The sequence below is a fragment of the Cornus florida genome, unplaced genomic scaffold (assembly GCF_030987335.1).
Source record: "Cornus florida cultivar Cherokee Brave unplaced genomic scaffold, ASM3098733v1 CherokeeBrave_3.0.0_Hap2_Chr11, whole genome shotgun sequence".
NCBI classification, from domain to species: Eukaryota; Viridiplantae; Streptophyta; class Magnoliopsida; order Cornales; family Cornaceae; genus Cornus; species Cornus florida.
The window spans coordinates 92,312,152-92,338,669 of NW_026775581.1; the positions used below are offsets into that span (position 1 = coordinate 92,312,152).

General features: G+C 39.8%; 1 protein-coding gene across 1 annotated transcript; it reads left to right on the top strand.

Moving 5' to 3' along the window:
• Positions 1–1,620: 1,620 nt before the first annotated feature.
• Positions 1,621–25,461, top strand: LOC132285683 ((S)-N-methylcoclaurine 3'-hydroxylase isozyme 1-like). The gene is made up of 2 exons (XM_059787876.1): positions 1,621–2,617; positions 24,691–25,461. The coding sequence occupies exons 1-2, from the start codon at positions 1,706–1,708 to the stop codon at positions 25,291–25,293; spliced, it is 1,515 nt and encodes a 504-aa protein (XP_059643859.1). The 5' UTR covers positions 1,621–1,705; the 3' UTR covers positions 25,294–25,461.
• Positions 25,462–26,518: the final 1,057 nt, after the last annotated feature.

Genomic DNA, 26,518 nt, shown 5'->3' on the forward strand with positions numbered 1-26,518 from the left:
CATAACTTGTAGAATATAGCTTTTCTTAGGTGGCCACGCCTTTTATTTCGATGGACTCCAGTGGCAGCTATCTTAGTAACTTTTGTTGCTGTCTCTGATTTGATTCAACACAAAGAAACTGCTTGAGATGAAGTTATTTTCATTGAGACAAATACAACCTATCTTAGCTGAATTTATTCTGGATAAGTTCACTATCAGTCAATTAGTGCATATTTGAAGTCCCTGACATACTTGTAATTGTCAATGCTAACCATAATCTTCGTCTTTGGAAATATGGGGCCATAGGGACTTAACCTATGTGATAATCGATCTACCATGTCAAATATGCATGGGATTTAGTAGGCAGATCTTAGGCAATGTAGCGCAAATGCTTATTAACAAGAGGGCAGATCTTCGGTAGGAAGGAAGGAAGAGGGGTGGAGGGAGGATAGGAAGGAAGGAACAAATTTCTGTTCCTTAGAGAGGATACAAGGAGAGAAAGGATAATAAGATTGACGAGTCATCCTTCCTCTATGAATTTTCATCTCTCCAAATACGGACAGGAAGACGAGTGGGGCTATTACAAGTTTTAAATTACAGTATTATCCTCCATAAATTACAATACTATAGATAGTGATGGGTATAATGTTAAAAATAATTTAAAACTCTCTTCCCTTCTCTCCTAACGAACACAATAATTTATGAGCTTACTCCTCTTCCATCCAATCGAACAAAAAGAGGAAAGGATGTAAATTTTCTCAAATGATGTCTCATCCATCCCCCCTTCTCTCTCTTCCATCCAATTTTTTTCATTCCTACTTACAGATTGCTTGATAAGCCCTGTAGAAAAGATATGTCATAGTGCACTTTCTAGACAGGAGCCTATCATGCCTAGTGAGCCAAATGAAGCCCATAAGCCTCTGCAGAACTTCCAGCTTCCACTATTCTGATTCTTCATTCTAGAAATTGTGCCGTAAGCAGATGTGGTTGTGAAGGGGAAATTTTCAGGTAAGGTGGTAACAGATCAATGATGAATGTACAATGTAAACCAAAATTGTTTCAAACTAGTTGGATTGGAACAGATCAATAATGAATCTATATTGTAAAATTATCAACTGTTCCTAAATCTCAACTTTGAGTGGATTTGTGTAAGCCATTACAATCATGTTGATTTTTCACATCCAACGGGACCACAAAACCGGAGTGAATTATGTTGCATTACTACAATAACAAATGAAGTGTAAGTATTGTTCTTGAAGACGTATAAAAAAAGGCCAGTTGTGTTAAAAAAAAGTCAAATTTGGACGCTCCAAATCTTCCGAAGATAGAAAAGAAAAATTATCCCATGACTACAAATCCTTGACAAGAGACACAACTTGATGGTGAAACTTCATATTTAGATTAAGATGAATTATTTATGTACTATTGCAGAGGAGAAATCTCATTGCAATAATGTGGCAGATCACTATCGGCAAACAGCGGTCGGTGGAGTTGGGCTTGACAATAACTTTCTGGTTTATGAAGAAAAAAAAAACCAGAAAGTTACAAATAATTACATTGCTATGGCCACTTCAATAATGGACTTCCTAGTAATCTAAAATTTATTTACATAGTTACCTGTTTCATTATAGAGCAGTTGAGAGGAAATTAAGTTGTTGACCCCCAAATACATAGAGAAAGCTAATTGACAACAATACATAACACTGCAAAAGCCAGCTCTTTCTTCATGGAAGTCGTGGCTGAAAAGATTGTAGCAGAAGGAACCTATGATCTCTTCTTTCCAATCCTCCTCTTAGCCATCATCTTCCTCATCCTAAAACTTTTCAAATCTAATTTCCTATCAGAAAGTACTCTACCACTTCCACCAGGACCAAGTCCATGGCCAATCTTGGGCAATATTCCTCATATGGGAAAAAAGCCTCACATCACTCTAGCAAACTTTGCTCAGACTTATGGCTCACTCATGTCACTGAGACTAGGAACTCAAATCATGATCATCGGATCATCGGCAACTGCTGCAGAGGAAATTCTCAAGACCCATGATCGAATCTTATCTGCACGATATGTTCCTCATGCAGTACCAGCTAAGAGCCCAAAATTCAATCATTTATCACTTGTGTGGGCACTGGAGTGCAATGATAGATGGAAGAATTTAAGAACAATATGCAGAAGTGAGCTCTTCTCGGGCAAGGCAATGGAGTCTCAAGCATGTTTGAGAGAGAGAAAGGCAATAGACATGGTGAATTTTTTGGGTGCAAAGAAGGGAAAGGAAGTGAAAGTTGGAGAACTGGTTTTTGCCACTATTTTTAATATGATGAGTAATGTTCTTATATCAAGAGATTTTATCATATTGGAGAAGCAGAGTGTGGATGGGGGGATGAAGGGTCTTCTTGGAAAATATATTGATTTTATTTCAGCTCCAAATCTGCCTGATTTTTATCCAATTTTAGGTGCATTAGATCTTCAGGGTTTAAACAAGAAGGCAAAGGAAGCGGTTTTGAGGATGTGTGCTATGTGGAAGCCCATTATCGAAGACAGAAGAGAAGGAAGAAAAGGCAATGCTTCAGGCCAAAAGGACTTCTTGGACACCCTCATCGACAATTCTTGTACCAATGATCAAATCAACCATCTGCTCCTGGTTTGCCCTCTTGTCTCCTCACTTATGCATATACACACAGATTAATATAGGGCTATATAGTTGTGGCAAAACTAGCAATTCATTTTCCTACACTTACAAACAGCCACAGAAGGCTCCTGGTTTGGGGGAGATAATATTATCCTCCAGTGTGGTAAGGAATACTTGGTCATTGAATATTATTTATTTTATCAGGGCTGGTGAACAAACAAGCTTATTACGAGCAATTTGAGGTCAATTTTTGTTAAATTGTTCATTAATTGGATGTGGTTCACCAGTCTAGATTCAAGTTTCAGTTTTGTTAAGTACTGGGCATGGATTGAATTAGCTTATGGTCATCAGATGCAAATGGCATGCTGTTGAGATAACATAACCTCTAAGAAAATTACAATAAGGGAAATGTTCAAGGAAAATCAGGCTGTACTATAAAGCTATGAACTCTAATGAGGGATTCCATCAAAATTAGAGGTTAGTTTTTGCATTTTGGAAGTAATTTTCTTTCAATTGAAATCGTATCGAAAACATCTTTGAACCGAATGCCAGATTAATTAGAACAAGGCACAACTAGCCTTGTTAAGCTTGAGCAGGACTAGTTTGGCTTTATCCCTTGGTCCTCATTCCCAAAGTTAAGAATGACCAACAGATTGTGCCAATCTTTCTACCATGTATACTATTGTAACGACCCTAGCTGATGCCAAAATTTTAAAAAAATTCGGCATAACCTCCCCTAAAAACGGGCCTTCAACAACCTGTCCCAATACACAAAACACATAAAATCATCCAGCATCCCATTCATCCGTTCATTATACCTCAACATAGTTCCTCTCATGGTGGAACATCCACACACCAATTAATCTAAATTATCATAATTACAATCCCAAAATACAAGATTAATATTTAAAGTCCCTGTCTTACAACGTTACATAACACAATTGCATGGAAACATATACCATAATTCTATTACTTTCCTTTACATCAAACAAAAGATAAGTTCGTTCTTAAGTTACAAGGCCATAAATACTAACTTAGTTACATTTCCACAACTACAAATATACATAGAACGGTCAAAATACAAAATAGCAAACAACCTTCTAACAACTTTCAAGTTTGAGGTGGATTGTCGTCCACCAGTTCATTTCCAAGACCTGAAAAAAATAATATAAATAGTAGGGTGAGTATAAAGCTCAGCAGGTGACACTTAAGACACACATCTTGTGTCCTTGTGAATCCAAACAAAGTATAGGCCAATGGGAAATGGGGATCATACAATGTCGGGAAATAATACAGCATAACGATTCAATCTCAAGTATATCCAATGCAATGGTATGAGATGCAATGCATGCTAGTGTCGCTCCCCATTTTCATAATCCAAAACATCATTTCCAAACTGTTAATACAGCCCGCCCTTTGGTAGCCCCGCCGCGACACGAGAGGAGGATTGGCAAGTGTCCCTGACCCTTGGTAACCCCGCGGCGTCATTATGGAACCCAGCTAGCTCAACCACACTAAGGCGACTCCCTAGTCCTCTCTAGGCTATATTAACCTCCGGCCCGTTGGTAACCCCGCAGCGACCGAGTTTCGCATAAAACCATTTCATCAAAAACACTTCCCTGAAATTCTCCATATTTATTTCAAGAATAATTTCTCCCATTTCATGCAAACCCAATGGTATGTGCATGTATATATATTCCATACATTCAATGTCATGGCATTTAAAATTCTACACCATAAAATTAAACATTCAACATGTTCAACATCTCCCAAGTAATTATTAACACATTAAGATATAACAAAATACATTTAAGCATGCTTTACACATAAAACAACTCACATTCAAATACATGAATTTCTCTAGACAACATTTAAAATAATCATTGATACAATTAACTTCTAATTAAGCATGTTTGGCACAACAAATGATTATAACTCACAATGGAACAAGAAGGTAGTGGATTAAGGTGTCCCTATCTCAAAAGTGAGCCAAAACCCTTAAAATGGGTCTCAAAATTCGAAGTCCCTAAGAAGACCAAATCTGAAATTGCTTACACTAGCGCATAGAGCTCGTTGTGGGTTTCGTTTTGCCTCAAACGGCTCTCAAATCTACCAAGGATGAAGGAAGAAATCAAGAGTGGAAGTTGCAAAAAAAAAAAAAAAAAAAAGGAAGAAAGGCAGCGGGGAGAGAGAAAAGGAACAGAAAAAATGGGTCTGTAATCCCATTTGGCACATGATAACATAAAATAAGTGGGTCCCACAGCTAAATAAAAAAAATTTCTTTTAACCTATATATATATACAGACACAGACATTACATTCTCCCCAACTTTAAAAAGATTTCGTCCCCGAAATCAAGCCAAACCTGGGGAAAAAACAACTCTGGATACTTGGAGCGAATCTCCTGTTCGAGCTCCCAAGTAGCCTCCTCAACTCCGTGGTGTCTCCAAAGGACTTTCACCATTGGTATCGTCTTGTTCCTCAACACCTTTTGTTGTGTGTCAAGAATCTGAACTGGTCCTTCCTCGTAGGAAACATCCTCATCAATGTCTACATCAACCCAACTCAGAATGTGAGATGGATCTGGCTCGTACTTCCGTAACATCGATACATGGAAAACATTGTGGACCCTATCCAACTGTGGTGGCAAAGCAAGTCTGTAGGCAACCTCTCCTACACGGTCCAAAATCTCAAATGGTCTAATGAATCGTGGCGACAACTTACCACTTTTCCCAAACCTCATCAATCCCTTCCGTGGAGAAACCTGAAGAAAAACGTGGTCTCCCACCTCAAAGGATAACGACCGTCTCCGCTTATCCGCATAACTCTTCTGTCGGCTCTGAGCTGTAAGTAACCTCTGTCTTATCAACTTAATCTTCTCAGTAGTCTCGAGTACAATGTCAGGTCCTAAGGCAGCTGTCTCGCCTACCTCAGTCCAACAAACAGGAGACTTACAAGGTCTACCATACAATGCCTCAAATGGAGCCATCTGAATACTCGCCTGATAACTGTTATTGTAGGCAAATTCAATAAGTGGACGGTGATCCTCCCAACTACCACCCAAGTCAAGCACACATGCCCGAAGCATATCCTCCAAAATCTGGATAGTACGCTCCGACTGCCCGTCAGTCTATGGATGGAATGTTGTACTCAGGTGCAACGCTGAGCCAAACGCTACTTGAAGTCCTTCCCAGAACTTCGAAGTGAACTTAGCATCCCTATCTGAAACAATGGTTACTGGAACTCCATGCAATCTTACAATCTCCTTCACATAAAGAACACCAAGCTTCTCTGCATCATCTGTTGCCTTAATAGGCAAAAAGTGAGCCGTTTTGGTCAATCTGTCAATGATGACCCATACGGACTCATTGCCCCTTCGTGACCTTGGAAGACCTGTCACAAAATCCATAGCAATATGCTCCCATTTCCATTGCGCTACAGGTAATGGTTGCAACAAACTGGCTGGTCTCTGATGCTCGGCCTTCACCTGCTGCCAGGTAAGGCATCTAGCCACAAACTGTGCAACATCTTTCTTCATCCCATTCCACCAATACTGACGTCTCAAATTGTGATACATCTTGGTACCACCTGGATGAACTACAAAGCGGGAAGTGTGAAACTCCCGTAAGACGTCCTCACGACAAACAGTAGGAACCACCAACAAACCCCAGAACCGTAAACCCCCATCTGTATACAAAGCCCAATCTTTCACTGTCTCACCACTGGAGATCAAAGCGTGAATAGCATCTAAATTCGGGTCCTGTCTCTGTGACTCAATCACTCGTACAACAAGAGTAGGCTGAACCATAAGACTAAACAAGAATGCTGGCTCACTGTCAACATCGTCGTCAAAACAATACAATCCCATCTCTGCCAAATCCTTAAGCATCTTCCACTTTCGAATAGCCAGACAGGCCAAAGTTCCACGAGATTTTCGGCTTAAGGCATCTGCTACCACATTTGCCTTGCCCGGATGATACTGCAAGTCAAAATTATAATCTTCCAAGAATTCAACCCATCTTCTCTGTCTATTGTTCAAGTCCTTTTGGGAGAAAAGGTGCTTGAGACTTTTATGATCCGAGTACACCTCAAATCTCTCACCATACAGGTAGTGTCTCCAACACTTCAAAGCAAACACAACTGCCGCCAACTCCAAATCATGAGTAGGGTAGTTGTACTCGTGAATCTTCAACTGTCGAGACCCATAAGCCACTACTCTACCATCCTGCATCAACACACACCCTAAACCATCACGTGAAGCATCACAATAGATCATATAACCCAAGCCACGCTCAGGTATCACCAACACTGGAGCCTTAGTCAATCTTGTCTTCAATTCCTAGAAAGATGACTCACAGGCTTCATTCCATGCAAACTTAATCCCTTTCTGAGTTAAACGGGTCATAGACACTGCTAAACGGGAGAAATCTTTCACAAATCTCCAGTAGTAACCCGCTAGACCAAGAAAACTACGGATCTCAAACACATTCTAGGGTTGCTCCTAATTCAAAATAGCTTCAATCTTTGATGGATCAACTGACACTCCGCCTTCTAAAACAACATGTCCCAAAAATTTCACCTCTTGCAGCCAAAATTCACATTTCTCATATTTGGCATACAACCGGTGCTCCCGCAAAATTTGTAAAACAATACTTAAATGGATCTCGTGCTCCTCCCGAGATCGTGAATACACAAGAATGTCATCCACGAAAATTACAACAAACTAGTCCAAGTAATCGTGAAAGACGCAGTTCATTAAGTCCAAGAATGCCGCTGGAGCATTAGTCAAGCCAAAAGGCATAACAAGGAACTCAAAGTGTCCATACCGTGTACGGAATACTGTCTTCGGGATATCCTCATCCCTAACCCGCAACTGATAATAGCCAGACCTCAAGTCAATCTTGGAGAAACAACTGGCTCCCCTCAACTGATCAAATAAATCATCTATCATTGGCAAAGGATACTTGTTCTTGATGGTGGTGCAATTCAACTTCCGATAATCGATGCACAACCTCAAAGAACCATCTTTCTTCCGAGCAAACAAGACCGGTGCGCCCAATGGTGACACACTCGGTCGAATGAAACCTTTCATCCTCAAATCATCAAGCTGTCTTTTTAATTCCTCCAATTCAACTGGTGCCATACGATACGGTGCCATAGAAATCGGCGCGGTACCGGACATCAAGTCAATAGTAAACTCCACTTCTCGGTGTGCAACTCTGTCAAATCCTACGGAAACACATCCAAAAAATCACGAACAACTATAGGATAATATCCTTCCACAACATCGTCCTCTTCGGCTATAAGGCTAGCCAAAAAGTAATCACCACGACTCCGTCCACGAATTCCATAAAACGATGAAATGTGGGAATCACTCCAATCTCCCACAAAAAAGAAACAGTCTCCCTCGGGAGTACAAACTGTAGCCCTTCCTCTGTAACATTCAATCGTGGCATGAAAGGAAGCTAACCAATCCATCCCGAGAATGACATCAAAGCTAGTCATCTCCAGGAGGATAAGGTCAAACACAAAAGTCCGCCCAGCTATCACAATGGAACAGTCCCTCACGACTCGGCTCAAAGACACTGAAACTCCAACTAGTGTATCAACACACAACGCCCGATCCATAAAACTGACCTCTAACCCCGATGCAAGTGCAAATGATGATGAAATGAAAGAACGAGATGCACCAGAATCAAACAAAACACCGGCCCAATAACTAAACACTAGAAATATACCACAGAGAACTGAAGATCCAGGAGATGCATCAGTTGGTGCAAGGGCAAAGACATGCCCCTGCGGTGCCTGTGCCTGTGAACTACTAATCTGAACACCAGACTGTTGGGCCGACACAGTAGGAGTATCCCTCCTAACTGGTCGTGAACCCTAAGAAGAAAAGGCAGGCTGTGGTGGTGGCGGCGGTGGTCTGAAACCTGATTGAACCGTAGCCGACTGTAACGGCCTCTGCTGTGACCCTCTGCCAATAGTGGTGCCTGCTCCCTGACTCGAACAGTCCCGAATCAAATGGCCCTACTGGCCACACCCATAACAAGCCTTCGGAGCTGAAGAAACTAAAGATGATCTTATAGGACAACTGGACTTGTAATGCCCAAGCTGCTGACATTGAAAATAAACAACTGCACTCCTATCAGACCCAGTTGGCAACGGAGTGATAGAAGCAGATTGTGCAGACTGCTGTCCCTGAAACTGAGATGGACCGCCCCTGTTCATTTTCCAAGAAGATCCTTCTGAAGATGGCCCTGCACCCCTCTTTTGCTTCAACTGCTCTCTTCTTGCATCCTTCTCTTTATTATCAGCTTCCAGCATCAAAGCCCTTTTCCACTGCTTCAGAGTAAACCTTAATGAACTATGCCGTGATCAATGGCCTTATCCGATCATTAAGACCAGAAACAAACTTCCGAGTCTTGTTAGCTTCATCTTTCACCATTTCTAGAGCAAAGAGAGAAAGTGAAATGAACTTGTTTTCATATTCTGCCACTAACATACTCCCTTGGATAAAGTTATGAAACTGGTCTTGTAACTCCCATCTTTTGGAAAGCGGAAAGTACTTTTCATAAAACAATTCCTTAAACTTGTCCCAACTCATCTCTTCTACCTTGTACCTACTCGTATCCGACTTCCACCATAATTTGGCATCCTTAGCAAACTTATAAGTAGCTAGGATGATCTTCAAATGATCCTCCGTCACATCCATAGAAGTCAATTGATTTTCAACTTGCTCCATGTAGTCATCTGCTATCATTGGATCCGCATCGCCCTCCAACATAATCGGCATCAGCTGAGAAAACCCCTTAATAATCTTGAGACACTTCTGAGCTGGCGTCTCCTCAACTTGAACTGTAGGTTGTGGTGCCGACTGCGACTGAGCAGCAATCGTTGCCCTTACGACATTTTGTAAGAATCGATTAAACTCCAGTGCCACAGAACCTTCACCCACTTCTACGGGTGCTTCAACATTATCCCTCCTTGTGGGGACAACTCTCGGGGGAATCAAGTCCCTAAGAAGTGTGTCCTCATCATTTAGCTCCTCCGGATTGGAGCTGGAGCTCTCGCCAACATCACCCCTAGTCTGTCTAGGGCCAACTTCCCTGATTTCCTCACGCCGTGACATCGTTCTATAAAACAAAAGAAACAATTCAATAATGATAACACTAAGGTCCAACCGTGAACAACCCAACGCAAAAAGATACTGTACAAACATTTAGCATGTAATACTATACAATGAACACATTAATATAGGCATATAAGCACATAAGCACGTAAGCAAGTAAGCAGTTAAGCAAGCTTTTTCAAATAGCAAAACACTTTTCAAAACAAGGAAATAACAATGCAAATGACTTCCCAGATAACCCAGGGTAGGCTTCTACCCGTCGTCCTAATGGTATTCAAACCATCGCTCAGATACCAAATTTGTTACGACCCTAGCTGATGCCAAAATTTAAAAAAAAATTCGGCATAACCTCCCCTAAAAACGGGCCTTCAACAACATGTCCCAATACACAAAACACATAAAATCATCCAGCATCCCATTCATCCGTTCAATATACCTCAACATAGTTCTTCTCATGGTGGAACATCCACACACCAATTGATCTAAATTATCATAATTACAGTCCTAAAATACAAGATTAATATTTAAAGTCCCTGTCTTACAACGTTACATGACACAATTGCATGGAAATATATACCATAATTCCATTAGTTTCCTTTACATCAAACAAAAGATAAATTCGTTCTTAAGTTACAAGGCCATGAATATTTAGTTACATTTCCACAACTACGAATATACATAGAACGGTCAAAATACAAAATAGCAAACAACCTTCTAACAACTTTCAAGCTTGAGGTGGATTGCCGTCCACCAGTTCATTTCAAAGACCTGAAAAAAATAATATAAATAGTAGGGTGAGCATAAAGCTCAGCAGGTGACACTTAAGACACACATCTTGTGTCCTTGTGAATCCAAAAAAAGCATAGGCCAATGGGAAATGGGGATCATACAATGTCAGGAAATAATACAGCATAACGATTCAATCTCAAGTATATCCAATGCAATGGTATGAGATGCAATGCATGCTAGTGTCGCTCCCCATTTTCATAATCCAAAACTTCATTTCCAAACTGTTAATATAGCCCACCCTTTGGTAGCCCCGCCGCAACACGAGAGGAGGATTGGCTAGTGTCCCTGAACCTTGGTAACCCCGCGGCGTCATTATGTGGCCCAGCTAGCTTAACCACGCAAAGGCGACTCTCTAGTCCCCTCTAGGCTATATTAACCTCCGGCCCGTTGGTAACCCCGCAGCGACCGGGTTTCGCATAAAACCATTTCATCAAAAACACTTCCCTGAAATTCCCCATATTTATTTCAAGAACAATTTCTCCCATTTCATGCAAACCCAATGGTATGTGCATGTATATATGTTCTATACATTCAATGTCATGGCATTTAAAATTCTACACCATAAAATTAAACATCCAACATGTTCAACATCTCCCAAGTAATTATTAACACATTAAGATATAACAAAATACATTTAAGCATGCTTTACACATAAAACAACTCACATTCAAATATATGAATTTCTTTAGACAACATTTAATATAATCATTGATACAATTAACTTCTAATTAAGCATGCTTGGGACAACAAATGATTATAACTCACAATGGAACAAGAAGGTAGTGGATTAAGGTGTCCCTACCTCAAAAGTGAGCCAAAACCCTTAAAATGGGTCTCTAAATTCGAAGTCCCTAGGAAGACCAAATCTGAAATTGCTTACACTAGCGCATAGAGCTCGTTGTGGGCTTCGTTTTGCCTCAAACGGCTCTCAAATCAACCAAGGATGAAGGAAGAAATCAAGAGTGGAAGTTGCAAAAGAAAAAAAAAAAAAAAAAAAAAAAAAAAAAAAAAAAAAACAGAGAAGAAGAAAGGCAGCAGGGAGAGAGAAAAGGAACAGAAAAAATGGGTCTGTAATCCCATTTGGCACATGATAACATAAAATAAGTGGGTCCCACAGCTAAATAAAAAAAATTTCTTTTAACCTATATATATATATATACAGACACAGACATTACATTCTCCCCAACTTTCAAAAGATTTAGTCCCCAAAATCAAGCCATCCGTGGGGAAAAAAAAACTCTGGATACTTGGAGCGAATCTCCTGTTCGAGCTCCCAAGTAGCCTCCTCGACTCCGTGGTGTCTCCAAAGGACTTTCACCATTGGTATCGTCTTGTTCCTCAACACCTTTTGTTGTGTGTCAAGAATCTGAACTGGTCCTTCCTCGTAGGAAACATCCTCATCAATGTCTACATCAATCCAACTCAAAATGTGAGATAGATCTGGCTCGTACTTCCGTAACATCGATACATGGAAAACATTGTGGACCATATCCAACTGTGGTGGCAAAGCAAGTCTGTAGGCAACCTCTCCTACATGGTCCAAAATCTCAAATAGTCTAATGAATCGTGGCGACAACTTTCCAATTTTCCCGAACCTCATCAATCCCTTCCGTGGAGAAACCCAAAGAAAAACATGATCTCCCACCTCAAAGGATAACAACCGTCTCCGCTTATCCGCATAACTCTTCTGTCGACTCTGAGCTGTAAGTAATCTTTGTCTTATCAACTTAATCTTCTCAGTAGCCTCGAGTACAATGTTAGGTCCTAAGGCGGCTGTATCACCTACCTCAGTCCAACAAACAGGAGACCTACAAGGTCTACTATACAACGCCTCAAATGGAGCCATCTGAATGCTCGCCTGATAACTGTTGTTGTAGGCAAATTCAATAAGTGGAAGGTGATCCTCCCAACTACCACCCAAGTCAAGCACACATGCCCGAAGCATATCCTCCAAAATCTGGATAGTACGCTCCGACTGACTGTCAGTCTATGGATGGAATGTTGTACTCAGGTGCAACGCTGAGCCAAACGCTGCTTGAAGTCCTTCCCAGAACTTCGAAGTGAACTTAGCATCCCTATCTGAAACAAAGGTTACTGGAACTCCTTGCAACCTTACAATCTCCTTCACATAAAGAACACCAAGCTTCTCTGCATCATCTGTTGCCTTAATAGGCAAAAAGTGAGCCGTTTTGGTCAATCTGTCAATGATGACCCATACGGACTCATTGCCCCTTCGTGACCTTGGAAGACCTGTCACAAAATCCATAACAATATGCTCCCATTTCCATTGCGCTACAGGTAATGGTTGCAACAAACTGGCTGGTCTCTGATGCTCGGCCTTCACCTGCTGCCAGGTAAGGCATCTAGCCACAAACTGTGCAACATCTTTCTTCATCCCGTTCCACCAATACTGACGTCTCAAATTGTGATACATCTTGGTACCACCTGGATGAACTACAAAGCGGGAAGTGTGAAACTCCCGTAAGACGTCCTCACGACAAACAGTAGGAACCACCAACAAACCCCAGAACCGTAAACCCCCATCTGTATACAAAGCCCAATCTTTCACTGTCTCACCACTGGAGATCAAAGCGTGAATAGCATCTAAATCCGGGTCCTGTCTCTGTGACTCAATCACTCGTACAACAAGAGTAGGCTGAACCATAAGACTAAACAAGAGTAGGGTAGTTGAGACTTTTATGATCCGAGTACACCTCTGTCTATTGTTCAAGTCCATTTGGGAGAAAAGGTACTTGAGACTTTTATGATCTGAGTACACCTCAAATCTCTCACCATACAAGTAGTGTCTCCAACACTTCAAAGCAAACACAACTGCTGCCAACTCTAAATCATGAGTAGGGTAGTTGTACTCGTGAATCTTCAACTATCGAGACCCATAAGCCACTACTTTACCATCCTGCATCAACACACACCCTAAACCATCAAGTAAAGCATCACAATAGATCACATAACCCAAGCCACGCTCAGGTATCACCAACACTGGAGCCGTAGTCAATCTTGTCTTCAATTCCTGGAAAGATGACTCACAGGCTTCATTCCATGCAAACTTAATCCCTTTCCGGGTTAAACGGGTCATAGACATTGCTAAACGGGAGAAATCTTTCACAAATCTCCGGTAGTAACCCGCTAGACCAAGAAAACTACGGATCTCAAACACATTCTTGGGTTGCTCCCAATTCAAAATAGCTTCAATCTTTGATGGATCAACTGACACTCCGCCTTCTAAAACAACATGTCCCAAAAACTTCACCTCTTGGAGCCAAAATTCACATTTCTCATATTTGGCATACAACCGGTGCTCCCGCAAAATTTGTAAAACAATACTTAAATGGATCTCGTGCTCCTCCCGAGATCGTGAATACACAAGAATGTCATCCACGAAAACTACAACAAACTGGTCCAAGTAATCGTGAAAGACGCAGTTCATTAAGTCCATAAATGCCGCTGGAGCATTAGTCAAGCCAAAAGGCATAACAAGGAACTTATAGTGTCCATACCGTGTACGGAATACTGTCTTCGGGATATCCTCATCCCTAACCCGTAACTGATAATAGCCAGACCTCAAGTCAATCTTGGAGAAACAATTGGCTCCCCTCAACTGATCAAACAAATCATCTATCCTTGGCAAAGGATACTTGTTCTTGATGGTAGCGCAATTCAACTTCTGATAATCGATGCACAACCTCAAATAACCATATTTCTTCCTAGCAAACAAGACCGGTGCGCCCCATGGTGACACACTCGGTCGGATGAAACCTTTCATCCTCAAATCATCATGCTGTCTTTTTAATTCCTCCAATTCAACTGGTGCCATATGATACGGTGCCATAGAAATCGGCGCGGTACCGGGCATCAAGTCAATAGTAAACTCCACTTCTCGGTGTGGAGGCAACTCTGTCAAATCCTTCGGAAACACATCCAGAAAATCACGAACAACTGCAGGATAATATTCTTCCATAACATCGTCCTCTTCGGCTATAAGGCTAGCCAAAAAGTAATCACCACGACTCCATCCACGAATTCCATAAAACGATGAAAAGTGGGAATCACTCCGATCTCACACAAAAAAGAAACAGTCTCCCTCGGGAGTACAAACTGTAACCCTTCCTCTGTAACAGTCAATCATGGCATGAAAGGAAGCTAACCAATCCATCCCGAGAATGACATCAAAGCTAGTCATCTCTAGGAGGATAAGGTCAAACACAAAAGTCCGCCCAGCTATCACAATGGAACAGTCCCTCACGACTCGGCTCAAAGACACTGAAACTCCGACTAGTGTATCAACACACAACGCCCGATCTATAAAACTGACCTCTAACCCCGATGCAAGTGCAAATGATGATGAAATGAAAGAACGAGATACACCAGAATCAAACAAAACCTGGGCCCAAGAACCAAACACTGCAAATATACCTCGGAGAACTGAAGATCCAGGAGATGCATCAGTTGGTTTAAGGGCAAAGACATGCCCCTGCGGTGCCTATGCCTGTGAACTACTAATCTGAACACCAGACAGTAGTGCCGACACAGTAGGAGTATCCCTCCTAGCTGGTCGTGAACCCTAAGATGATAAGGCAGGCTGTGGTGGTGGCGGCGGTGGTCTGAAACCTGATTGAACCGTAGCCGACTGTAACAGCCTCTGCCGTGACCCTCTGCCACTAGTGGTGCCTGCTCCCTGACTCGGATAGTCCCGAATCAAATGGCCCAACTGGCCACACCCATAACAAACCTTCGGAGCTGAAGAAACTGAAATTGACATTGAAAGCAAACAACTGCACTTCTATCAGACCCAGTTGGCAACGAAGTGGTAGGAGCAGATCGTGCAGACTGCTGTCCCTGAAACTGAGATAGACCGCCCCGGTTCCTTTTCCAAGAAGATCCTTCTGAAGATGGCCCTGCACCCCTCTTATGCTTCAACTGCTCTCTTCTTGTATCATTCTCTTTATTATCAGCTTCCAGCATCAAAGTCCTTTCCACTGCTTCAAAGTAAACCTTAATGAACTATGCCGTGATCAACGGCCTCATCCGATCATTAAGACCAGAAACAAACTTCCGAGTCTTGTTAGCTTCATCTTTCACCATTTCTGGAGCAAAGCGAGAAAGTGAAGTGAACTTGTTTTCATATTCTGCCACTGACATACTGCCTTGGATAAGGTTATGAAACTGGTCTTGTAACTCCCATCTTTTGGAAAGCAGAAAGTACTTTTCATAAAAACAATTCCTTAAACTTGTCCCAACTCATCTCTTCTACCTTGTACCGGCTCGTATCCGACTTCCACCATAATTTGGCATCCTTAGCAAACTTATAAGTAGCTAGGATGATCTTCAAATGATCCTCCGTCACATCCATAGATGTCAATTGAGTTTCAACTTGCTCCATGTAGTCATCTGCTATCATTGGATCCGCACCGCCCTCAAACATAACCGGCATCAACTGAGAAAACCCCTTAATAATCTTGAGACACTTCTGAGCTGGCGTCTCCTCAACTTGAACTGTAGGTTGTGGTGCCGACTGCGACTGAGCAGCAATCGTTGCCCTTACGACATTTTGTAAGAATCGATTAAACTCCAGTGCCACAGAACCTTCACCCACTTCTACGGGTGCTTCAACACTATCCCTCCTTGTGGGGACAACTCTCGGGGGAATCAAGTCCCTAAGAAGTGTGTCCTCATCATTTAGCTCCTCCGGATTGGAGCTGGAGCTCTCGCCAACATCACCCCTAGTCTGTCTAAAGCCAACTTCCCTGATTTCCTCACGCCGTGACATCGTTCTATAAAACAAAAGAAACAATTCAATAACGATAACACTAAGGTCCAACCGTGAACAACCCAACGCAAAAAGATACTGTACAAACATTTAGCATGTAATACTATACAATGAACACATTAATATAGGCATATAAGCACGTAAGCAAGTAAGCTGTTAAGCATGCTTTTTCAAATAGCAAAACACTTTTCCAAACAAGGAAATAACAATGCAAATGACTTCCCAGATAACCCTCGGTAAGCCTCTACCCGTCGTCCTAATGGTATTCGAACCATCGCTCTAATACCAAATTTGTTACGACCCTAGCTGATGCCAAAATTTTAAAAAAAATTCGGCATAACCTCCCCTAAAAACGGGCCTTCAACAACCTGTCACAATACACAAAACACATAAAATCATCCGGCATCCCATTCATCCGTTCATTATACCTCAACATAGTTCCTCTCATGGTGGAACATCCACACACCAATTAATCTAAATTATCATAATTATAGTCCCAAAATACAAGATTAATATTTAAAGTCCCTGTCTTACAACGTTACATGACACAATTGCATGGAAACATATACCATAATTCCATTAGTTTCCTTTACATCAAACAAAAGATAAGTTCGTTCTTAAGTTACAAGGCCATGAATACTAACTTAGTTACATTTCCACAACTACGAATATACATAGAACGGTCAAAATACAAAATAGCAAACAACCTTCTAACAACTTTCAAGCTTGAGGTGGATTGTCGTCCACCAGTTCATTTCAAAGACCTGAAAAAAATAATATAAATAGTAGGGTGAGCATAAAGCTCAGCAGGTGACACTTAAGACACACATTTTGTGTCCTTGTGAATCCAAACAAAGCATAGGCCAATGGGAAATGGGGATCATACAATGTTGGGAAATAATACAGCATAACGATTCAATCTCAAGTATATCCAATGCAATGGTATGAGTTGCAATGCATGCTAGTGTTGCTCCCCATTTTCATAATCCAAAACATCATTTCCAAACTGTTAATACAGTCCGCCCTTTGGTAGCCCCGCCGCGACAAGAGAGGAAGATTGGCTAGTGTCCCTGACCCTTGGTAACCCCGCGGCGTCATTATGGGGCCCAGCTAGCTCAACCACGCTAAGGCGACTCCCTAGTCCCCTCTAGACTATATTAACCTCCGGCCCGTTGGTAACCCCGCAGCGACCGGGTTTCGCATAAAACCATTTCATCAAAAACACTTCCCTGAAATTCCCCATATTTATTTCAAGAACAATTTCTCCCATTTCATGCAAACCCAATGGTATGTGCATGTATATATGTTCCATACATTCAATGTCATGGCATTTAAAATTCTACACCATAAAATTAAACATTCAACATGTTCAACATCTCCCAAGTAATTATTAACACATTAAGATATAACAAAATACATTTAAGCATGCTTTACACATAAAACAACTCACATTCTGTGATACCCCTCGATTCTAGAGCCACGGGTGATCAAGTCCGTGCACAGATCCAAGGGATACCAAACAATTAATATGTAAACAAGCAAAAATAAAACTGAATTAAGAACAAATTAATAATACGCTGAAAGAAATCTAACATAAGAATCCTCAAACTTGAAATAAATAAATTAATATGGTTTAAAACCGTACAACTCGGGAATCCACCTAGTGGACCCCTAATCCCAAATCTTTGAATAAATTTACAGAATTTAAAAACCAAAATTTAAAATAGAAAGGAAATCCAATGTAACCGGAAGAGTGAGTGTCTGTATCTGCATCAACACGATCCAACTGTAAGACTGGTACTGTCGAACACCTGTAAAATAATAGAGTGGGTCAGGCCCACATGCAAGTCCTGATCTACTACGATCCAAACAGTAATCCGATACGCAGATACATCCTAGAAAGACTCAATAATATCTAGAGTAGTCCATATATGTATATATAGTACACACTATAGGACGCTCGCTAGTCCAGTAGGTCTGTCTCAGCCTGAATAGAAGGTAACATGCAAATACGCACCCTAAGGTGGGCATGAGTACCTAGACCTACCAAGGGACAACACCTATGTCCAGTTATCCATCCTAGGCGATATACGCGCCCTAACCATGGTCTTGAGACTCAGGCTCATACCATGGCACATATAATAAATATATAAAGTCCGTACTCCTCCTAATACAGAATATCATCCATCTGTGTAGGGGTCTGATATCTATATAATAAATCCATTCGGAAACCATAGTAGATCATTCAATTCACAATTGATATGACACATGTAGGTGATGGACTTAACCTTTATGGTTCATCCATACCTGAATCCAAATTGGGTCGGACTTAGTGTTTTGAACTAAACCATTCCCAATATAGGTAGGTCTTAGTGTTTTTAACTAAGCCATCCCTAATATGACACCGTCCCATACCGGTTCATATACATCCATATAAGTGGGACTTAACCTTTTTATGGTTAATCCAACTCATTCCAAATTAAGTAGGATTTAGTGTTTGAACTAATTCATACCTAGTATGTCACCGTCCCATACCGGTACATACAATCCTACAGTTCACGTAGTTATTAACACAGTATAATTATTTATCAACCACATCCCAGAATAAGCATAAATATGGTTTAGCACGTATACAACCAATTTATGCATCCAATATAACATTTAGATATCTCATTACAGTTCTTCATATATATGAAAAGACTGTACAATTAGCCCCTTCAGCTAACCTAGTTGACGAAAATAGTATTAGATACTAATCAACCATATTCCAATATATGCATAATTATCACTTAATACCTATAACAAGTCAATAGGAATTACTACAGAATCCAACCATCACATTTTAACCATTTAAAATGCTAATACAAGGCGTAGTAATCCAATCCTCCATAAACTCCTTATATTGAACAGAATTTATAAAAGAAATATATCAATTAATTCCAAATCAAGAATAGATGGTTTCAAGCACTTACTATTCTTATACTTCTGTTTAGATATAATGAAACCATAAATTATATATGCCAGAAAAATTCCAAGCTCCAGTAAATGGTTTGAATGTTCAAACAGTTAGCAACACCCGATTTTTTCCTTAAATTTAATTTGCTCCAATCCTTAACCCAATCATGGATTAATATTTTCCATAGTATAATGGGTTTATTCCAGATCCAACAACAATTTAAAATAGCCTAAACAAAATTCCAAGAACCTATACAGACCAAACAGTGCACAGAAACAAAATTTGGTGCGTTCAATTGAGAGCAGGCTCATTCAAAACAAAGAGCCTGCTCTATTTTTCCAAAAGAGCCTGCTCAACTAATCTAAGAGCCAGCTCCTAGATGCTAGAGCCGGCTCCACCTTCCTTTGGAGCCGGCTCTAAGGTAGAAAGAGCCGGCTCCTCCTCTTCTTGGAGCCTGCTCTTCTCCCCTTAGTTGCCGTCGTCCGTTCTGCTGCTTCTTCTTCGACTGCGGTGTTTTCTAGACCTCTGTAAGGTTCTTAATGGTTGTTCTAGGGTTCAATCTTAGTTCTAAGGTAATCTTAACCCATTGATATGCAACCACGATCTGAACGAGACACCAGTCTTGCAGCAACGATTATATAATTTCTGATAGCAACTTTAGACAACTTACAACAGATTTATTTAGTAAAACTCAAAACTATTTTAAAATCTTGTTCTAGGGATTAAACTCATTCTCAGAATAATTGTAAGGCATCCAATCATATTACTAATCTCAATAAAACAGGCTTAAACGTGAAAGACACAGATAGCAGAAAATCAACCAGTATGCAAAACAGTTAACTCACTGAGATCAAATAAATTCATATCTGCATGGAAAGCATGTTATTATGTTTGTGTCAATCCGTTTTATCTTTTATTAAAACCCTGAAGTCTAACCAGGCATGCACAGAACACGAATTAAGGGGAAAGAATAGAACAGAGACTTGCCTGCAATTTCATAGTTTGAAACTGTAAACCACCGTCTCTGAGTTCTCCGTCAACGTTGTCGACTACTGTTCTACACCTCCGGCGCTCTTGGTTCAATCCAGAAGCAACCCCGTTCTTCCCCTTGAACCTCACTATAAATCCTCAAAGGTCTACTCTCTGTTTTCCTACAATTCCTCGCTATTGCACTCTGTATTTTCTCTCTGTTTCTCCGAGAAATTTATTTGTTTGCAACCCTAGGTAGAATGTACATATGTATATTTATAGACTTATAAACCCTAAACCCTAATTCTAGTTGTATTCCGAGAATAAAACATCTTAATAGGCAAAATAACAAGGCGGCTACATCTTAACACCTAAAACCCTAAGTCACGATACACCAGCTCCCATAAACCGTGAATTAACTATATTAACCAATTATGTAATTACAGTAATTAATAACAGCCAATTAATACACGTAAATAAATAAATCAAATACACCAATTAACTAAAAAAAATAATAATAATACAACACTTAATTCAAATAAGGAAACAAAACAATTAAAATCATTTAAGCAACCACAATTAATCACTTTAAAAAAAAAAAAAACAAAACAACTAAGTCACATAATTAAATCAATTAAACAAAATTAAATCCCCATTTTACCCTTTTGAAAACTTGGGGTATTACACATTCAAATACATGAATTTCTCTAGACAACATTTAAAATAATCATTGATACAATTAACTTCTAATTAAGCATGCTTGGCACAACAAATGATTATAACTCACAATGGAACAAGAAGGTAGTGGATTAAGGTGTCCCTACCTCAAAAGTGAGCCAAAACCCTTAAAATGGGTCTCTAAATTCGAAGTCCCTAAGAAGACCAAATCTGAAATTGCTTACACTAGCGCATAGAGCTCGTTGTGGGCTTCATTTTGCCTCAAACGGCTCTCAAATCTACCAAGGATGAAGGAAGAAATCAAGAGTGGAAGTTGCAAAAGAGAAGAAAAAAAAAAAAAAAAAAAAAAAAAAAAAAAAAAAAAAAAACAGAGAGGAAGAAAGGCAGCGGGGAGAGAGAAAATGAACAGAAAAAATGGGTCTGTAATCCCATTTGGCACATGATAACATAAAATAAGTGGGTCCCACATCTAAATAAAATAAATTTCTTTTAAGCTATATATATATATATATATACAGACAAATACATTACATTCTCCCCAACTTTCAAAAGATTTCGTCCCCGAAATCAAGCCATACCTGGGGAAAAAACAACTCTGGATACTTGGAGCGAATCTCATGTTCGAGCTCCCAAGTAGCCTCCTCGACTCCGTGGTGTCTCCAAAGGACTTTCACTATTGGTATCGTCTTATTCCTCAACACCTTTTGTTGTGTGTCAAGAATCTGAACTGGTCCTTCCTCGTATGAAACATCCTCATCAATGTCTACATCAACCCAACTCAAAATGTGAGATGGATCTGGCTCGTACTTCCGTAACATCGACTTCCACCATAATTTGGCATCCTTAGCAAACTTATAAGTAGCTAGGATGATCTTCAAATGATCCTCCGTCACATCCATAGAAGTCAATTGAGTTTCAACTTGCTCCATGTAGTCATCTGCTATCATTGGATCCGCGCCGCCCTCAAACATAACCGGCATCAACTGAGAAAACCCCTTAATAATCTTGAGACACTTCTGAGCTGGCGTCTCCTCAACTTGAACTGTAGGTTGTGGTGCCGACTGCGACTGAGCAGCAATCGTTGCCCTTACGACATTTTGCAAGAAACGATTAAACTCCAGTGCCACAGAACCTTCACCCACTTCTACGGGTGCTTCAACATTATCCCTCCTTGTGGGGACAACTCTTGGGGGAATCAAGTCCCTAAGAAGTGTGTCCTCATCATTTAGCTCCTCCGGATTGGAGCTGGAGCTCTCGCCAACATCACCCCTAGTCTGTCTAGGGCCAACTTCCCTGATTTCCTCACGCCGTGACATCGTTCTATAAAACAAAAGAAACAATTCAATAACGATAACACTAAGGTCCAACCGTGAACAACCCAACGCAAAAAGATACTGTACAAACATTTAGCATGTAATACTATACAATGAACACATTAATATAGGCATATAAGCACATAAGCACGTAAGCAAGTAAGCAGTTAAGCATGCTTTTTCAAATAGCAAAACACTTTTCCAAACAAGGAAATAATAATGCAAATGACTTCCCAGATAACCCTAGGTAGGCCTCTACCCATCGTCCTAATGGTATTCGAACTATCGCTCTGATACCAAATTTGTAACGACCCTAACTGATGCCAAAATTTAAAAAAAATTCGGCATAACCTCCCCTAAAAATGGGCCTTCAACAACCTGTCTCAATACACAAAACACATAAAATCATCCAGCATTCCATTCATCCGTTCATTATACCTCAACATAGTTCCTCTCATAGTGGAACATCCACACACCAATTAATCTAAATTATCATAATTACAGTCCCAAAATACAAGATTAATATTTAAAGTCCCTGTCTTACAACGTTACATGACACAATTGCATGGAAACATATACCATAATTCCATTAGTTTCCTTTACATCAAACAAAAGATAAGTTCGTTCTTAAGTTACAAGGCCATGAATACTAACTTAGTTACATTTCCACAACTACGAATATACATAGAACGGTCAAAATACAAAATAGCAAACAACCTTCTAACAACTTTCAAGCTTGAGGTGGATTGTCGTCCACCAGTTCATTTCAAAGACCTAAAGCTCAGCAGGTGACACTTAAGACACACATTTTGTATCCTTGTGAATCCAAACAAAGCATAGGCCAATGGAAAATGGGGATCATACAATGTCGGGAAATAATACAGCATAACGATTCAATCTCAAGTATATCCAATGCAATGGTATGAGATGCAATGCATGCTAGTGTCGCTCCCCATTTTCATAATCCAAAACATCATTTCCAAACTGTTAATACAGCCCGCCCTTTGATAGCCCCGCCGCGACAAGAGAGGAGGATTGGCTAGTGTCCCTGACCCTTGGTAACCCCGCGGCGTCATTATGGGGCCCAGCTAGCTCAACCAAGCTAAGGCGACTCCCTAGTCCCCTCTAGGCTATATTAACCTCCGGCCCGTTGGTAAACTCGCAGCGACTGGGTTTCGCATAAAACCATTTCATCAAAAACACTTCCCTGAAATTCCCCATATTTATTTCAAGAACAATTTCTCCCATTTCATGCAAACCCAATGGTATGTGCATGTATATATGTTCCATACATTCAATGTCATGGCATTTAAAATTCTACACCATAAAATTAAACATTCAACATGTTCAATATCTCCCAAGTAATTATTAACACATTAAGATATAACAAAATACATTTAAGCATGCTTTACACATAAAACAACTCACATTCAAATACATAAATTTCTCTAGACAACATTTAAAATAATCATTGATACAATTAACTTCTAATTAAGCATGTTTGGCACAACAAATGATTATAACTCACAATGGAACAAGAAGGTAGTGGATTAAGGTGTCCCTACCTCAAAAGTGAGCCAAAACCCTTAAAATGGGTCTCTAAATTCGAAGTCCCTAGGAAGACCAAATCTGAAATTGCTTACACTAGCGCATAGAGCTCGTTGTGGGCTTCGTTTTGCCTCAAACGACTCTCAAATCTACCAAGAATGAAGGAAGAAATCAAGAGTGGAAGTTGCAAAAGAAAAAGAAAAACAGAGAGGAAGAAAGGCAACGGGGAGAGAGAAGGAACAGAAAAAATGGGTCTGTAATCCCATTTGGCACATGATAACAAAAAATAAGTGGGTCCCACAGCTAAATAAAAAAAATTTCTTTTAACCTATATATATATATATATATACACAGGCACAGACATTACAACTATTATAATGACTTTCATATATTTATCTCAAAGAGTGCTCAGTATATCAGTTGTCAGCAATGAAAGCTTTTCTTCTAGATTTCAATACATTCTTGTATCAAGAAAACATGGCTCATTATGATCACTTGTATCCATTGTTCTCTGTGTTCATCATCAGGAAATCTCATGAGCGGTAGATTTTTACCTCAAATTAAATTTAAAGTGGTTAGTTTCTAAACTCAATTCATTTCTTAGAAGGTCAATTAGTGTGCATTTACTCAATTCATTTATTTAGAAGGTCAATTAGCCTTGACCAAGCTTGGACAGGGCTTGTTTCACTTCAGTCAGGCCAAGTTTACTATATTGTTTGCTGCAGTATGCTCAGTTGTTCCAAAAAACCAAACAATATGAAGAGGACTATGTAGGTTCCAAAGTAATTTTATGCAATATTTTTTGTTTGTTTTTGAAGGGAGTTCATTTTTTTGCATCATGTAAGAGTTGTTGATAAGCATATATAATTGCAATATCATACTCATCTACCATGTAACATGTATGCTTTTTCAGGAGCTATTTGCTGGTGCTACAGACACTAGCACTTCAACAATTGAGTGGGCAATGGCAGAATTGATAAAAAATCCAGAATCCATGAAGAAAGTTTGTGAAGAATTGACAAGAGAAACCAACCACAATACGCTGAAAGAATCCCATCTAGCTCAACTACCTTACCTTCAAGCCTGTGTAAAAGAAACTCTGAGATTGCATCCTCCAGCACCATTTCTGCTTCCTCACCGTGCACCTGACTCATGCCAAGTGATGAATTACACAATCCCAAAAAATTCTCAAGTGGTAGTAAATGTTTGGGCAATTGGGAGAGACCCCATGGTTTGGGAAGAGCCATTGAAATTTAAACCAGAGCGATTCCTCAATGCAACATTGGATTTCAAAGGGAATTATTTTGAATTCTTACCCTTTGGTGCGGGAAGAAGAATCTGCCCTGGTCTTCCCATGGGAGCAAAGCTAGTTCCTTTAATACTTGCTTCACTGTTACATTCTTTCGATTGGTCTCTTCCGCATGGAAATGATCCCAATGAGCTAGACATGAATGAGAAGTTCGCTGTAACACTGCATAAGGAACAACCCCTGGTCCTCATTCCTACAATTAAATAATGACAATGGAGTGCTCCAATCTCCTTAGGTTCTGTACTAGTATGATCACTTAAATCATATCTCCTATCTGGTATTCATCACTAATATATTCCTGTTATAGTGTGCTTCTTGTAGAACAAAAGTTCAATTTATAGTTTCAATATAAAGTTGCACTTTTCTTCATCAAAAGAGCTCTCGCATTAGATTTTTGTGTTCAGTTTGTTTCTACCAAATGCCAACTATCTTGGCTGTATTCGTTGTGGATAAATTCTGTGTCAGTCAATTAGTGCATATATTTGAAATTGAATGCATTGTAATTTGTATCCCAATACATACTTTAAAGGTTGACCTTCATGAGGCCTTCGCTATTGTCAATTAAACCTGCATTTTCTGTCTACTAAAGAATTGGACGCAAGGCATGTATATGTTCCTTTGATACTTGCTTTATTGATTCATTCTTTGATTGGTCATTTAATCCCGCATATGATCACCTATCGCATAAATGAATAAACCCGACACCTCAATCCATCTCATGAATTGATTAATACACTTTATTCACAATATATATGTGTAAAAACACTAAACTACATATTCCATTAAAAAAAAAAAATGTCAAATATAATCCAAACAAATTGCTATGTAGGGCGATCCTAGCTCTGTATCTGTGGTGCACAACATTTGTGATAACTCGAATTTTTAGGATTTTAATTTCATAATTTTTATGTTGTCAAGATTGTGTATTTATTTAAATTGGAGATTTGCCTAATTGAGATTTGAGATTTAATGGTTTGATTTGATTATATATGATATATATATATATATATATATATATATATATTTTTGCTTCAGATGGCAGGTGGTGCTGAAGAGAGCAAGAGAAATGGGATTTGTATTTGATTTTTGCTACATATTATATATATTTATAATATATGTAATGTTTGATTGTGTTGATGGGTGTAGTGGAAAGAGAAGATGGAGATTAGAAGGTGGGCTAGCCGAAAGAAAAGAAAAAGGTGGAAAAAGAGAAAAAGAAAAAGTAGTGTGGTGGGGCCCACGAAAATGATTTTTTGGCCACATTTCTCGGTTCATTCACGAGGCTTGTTTTTCTTTTGTTTTTTTTTGTTGACTGATGTAATGGTTGGATGATATACATTAAATGGAAAGAGAAATGGGTCTGAGTTGATGTTGTCCAAATATGTATGATATATATTTATTTTTATTGTTTAATGAAAGGTGATAAGGAGTA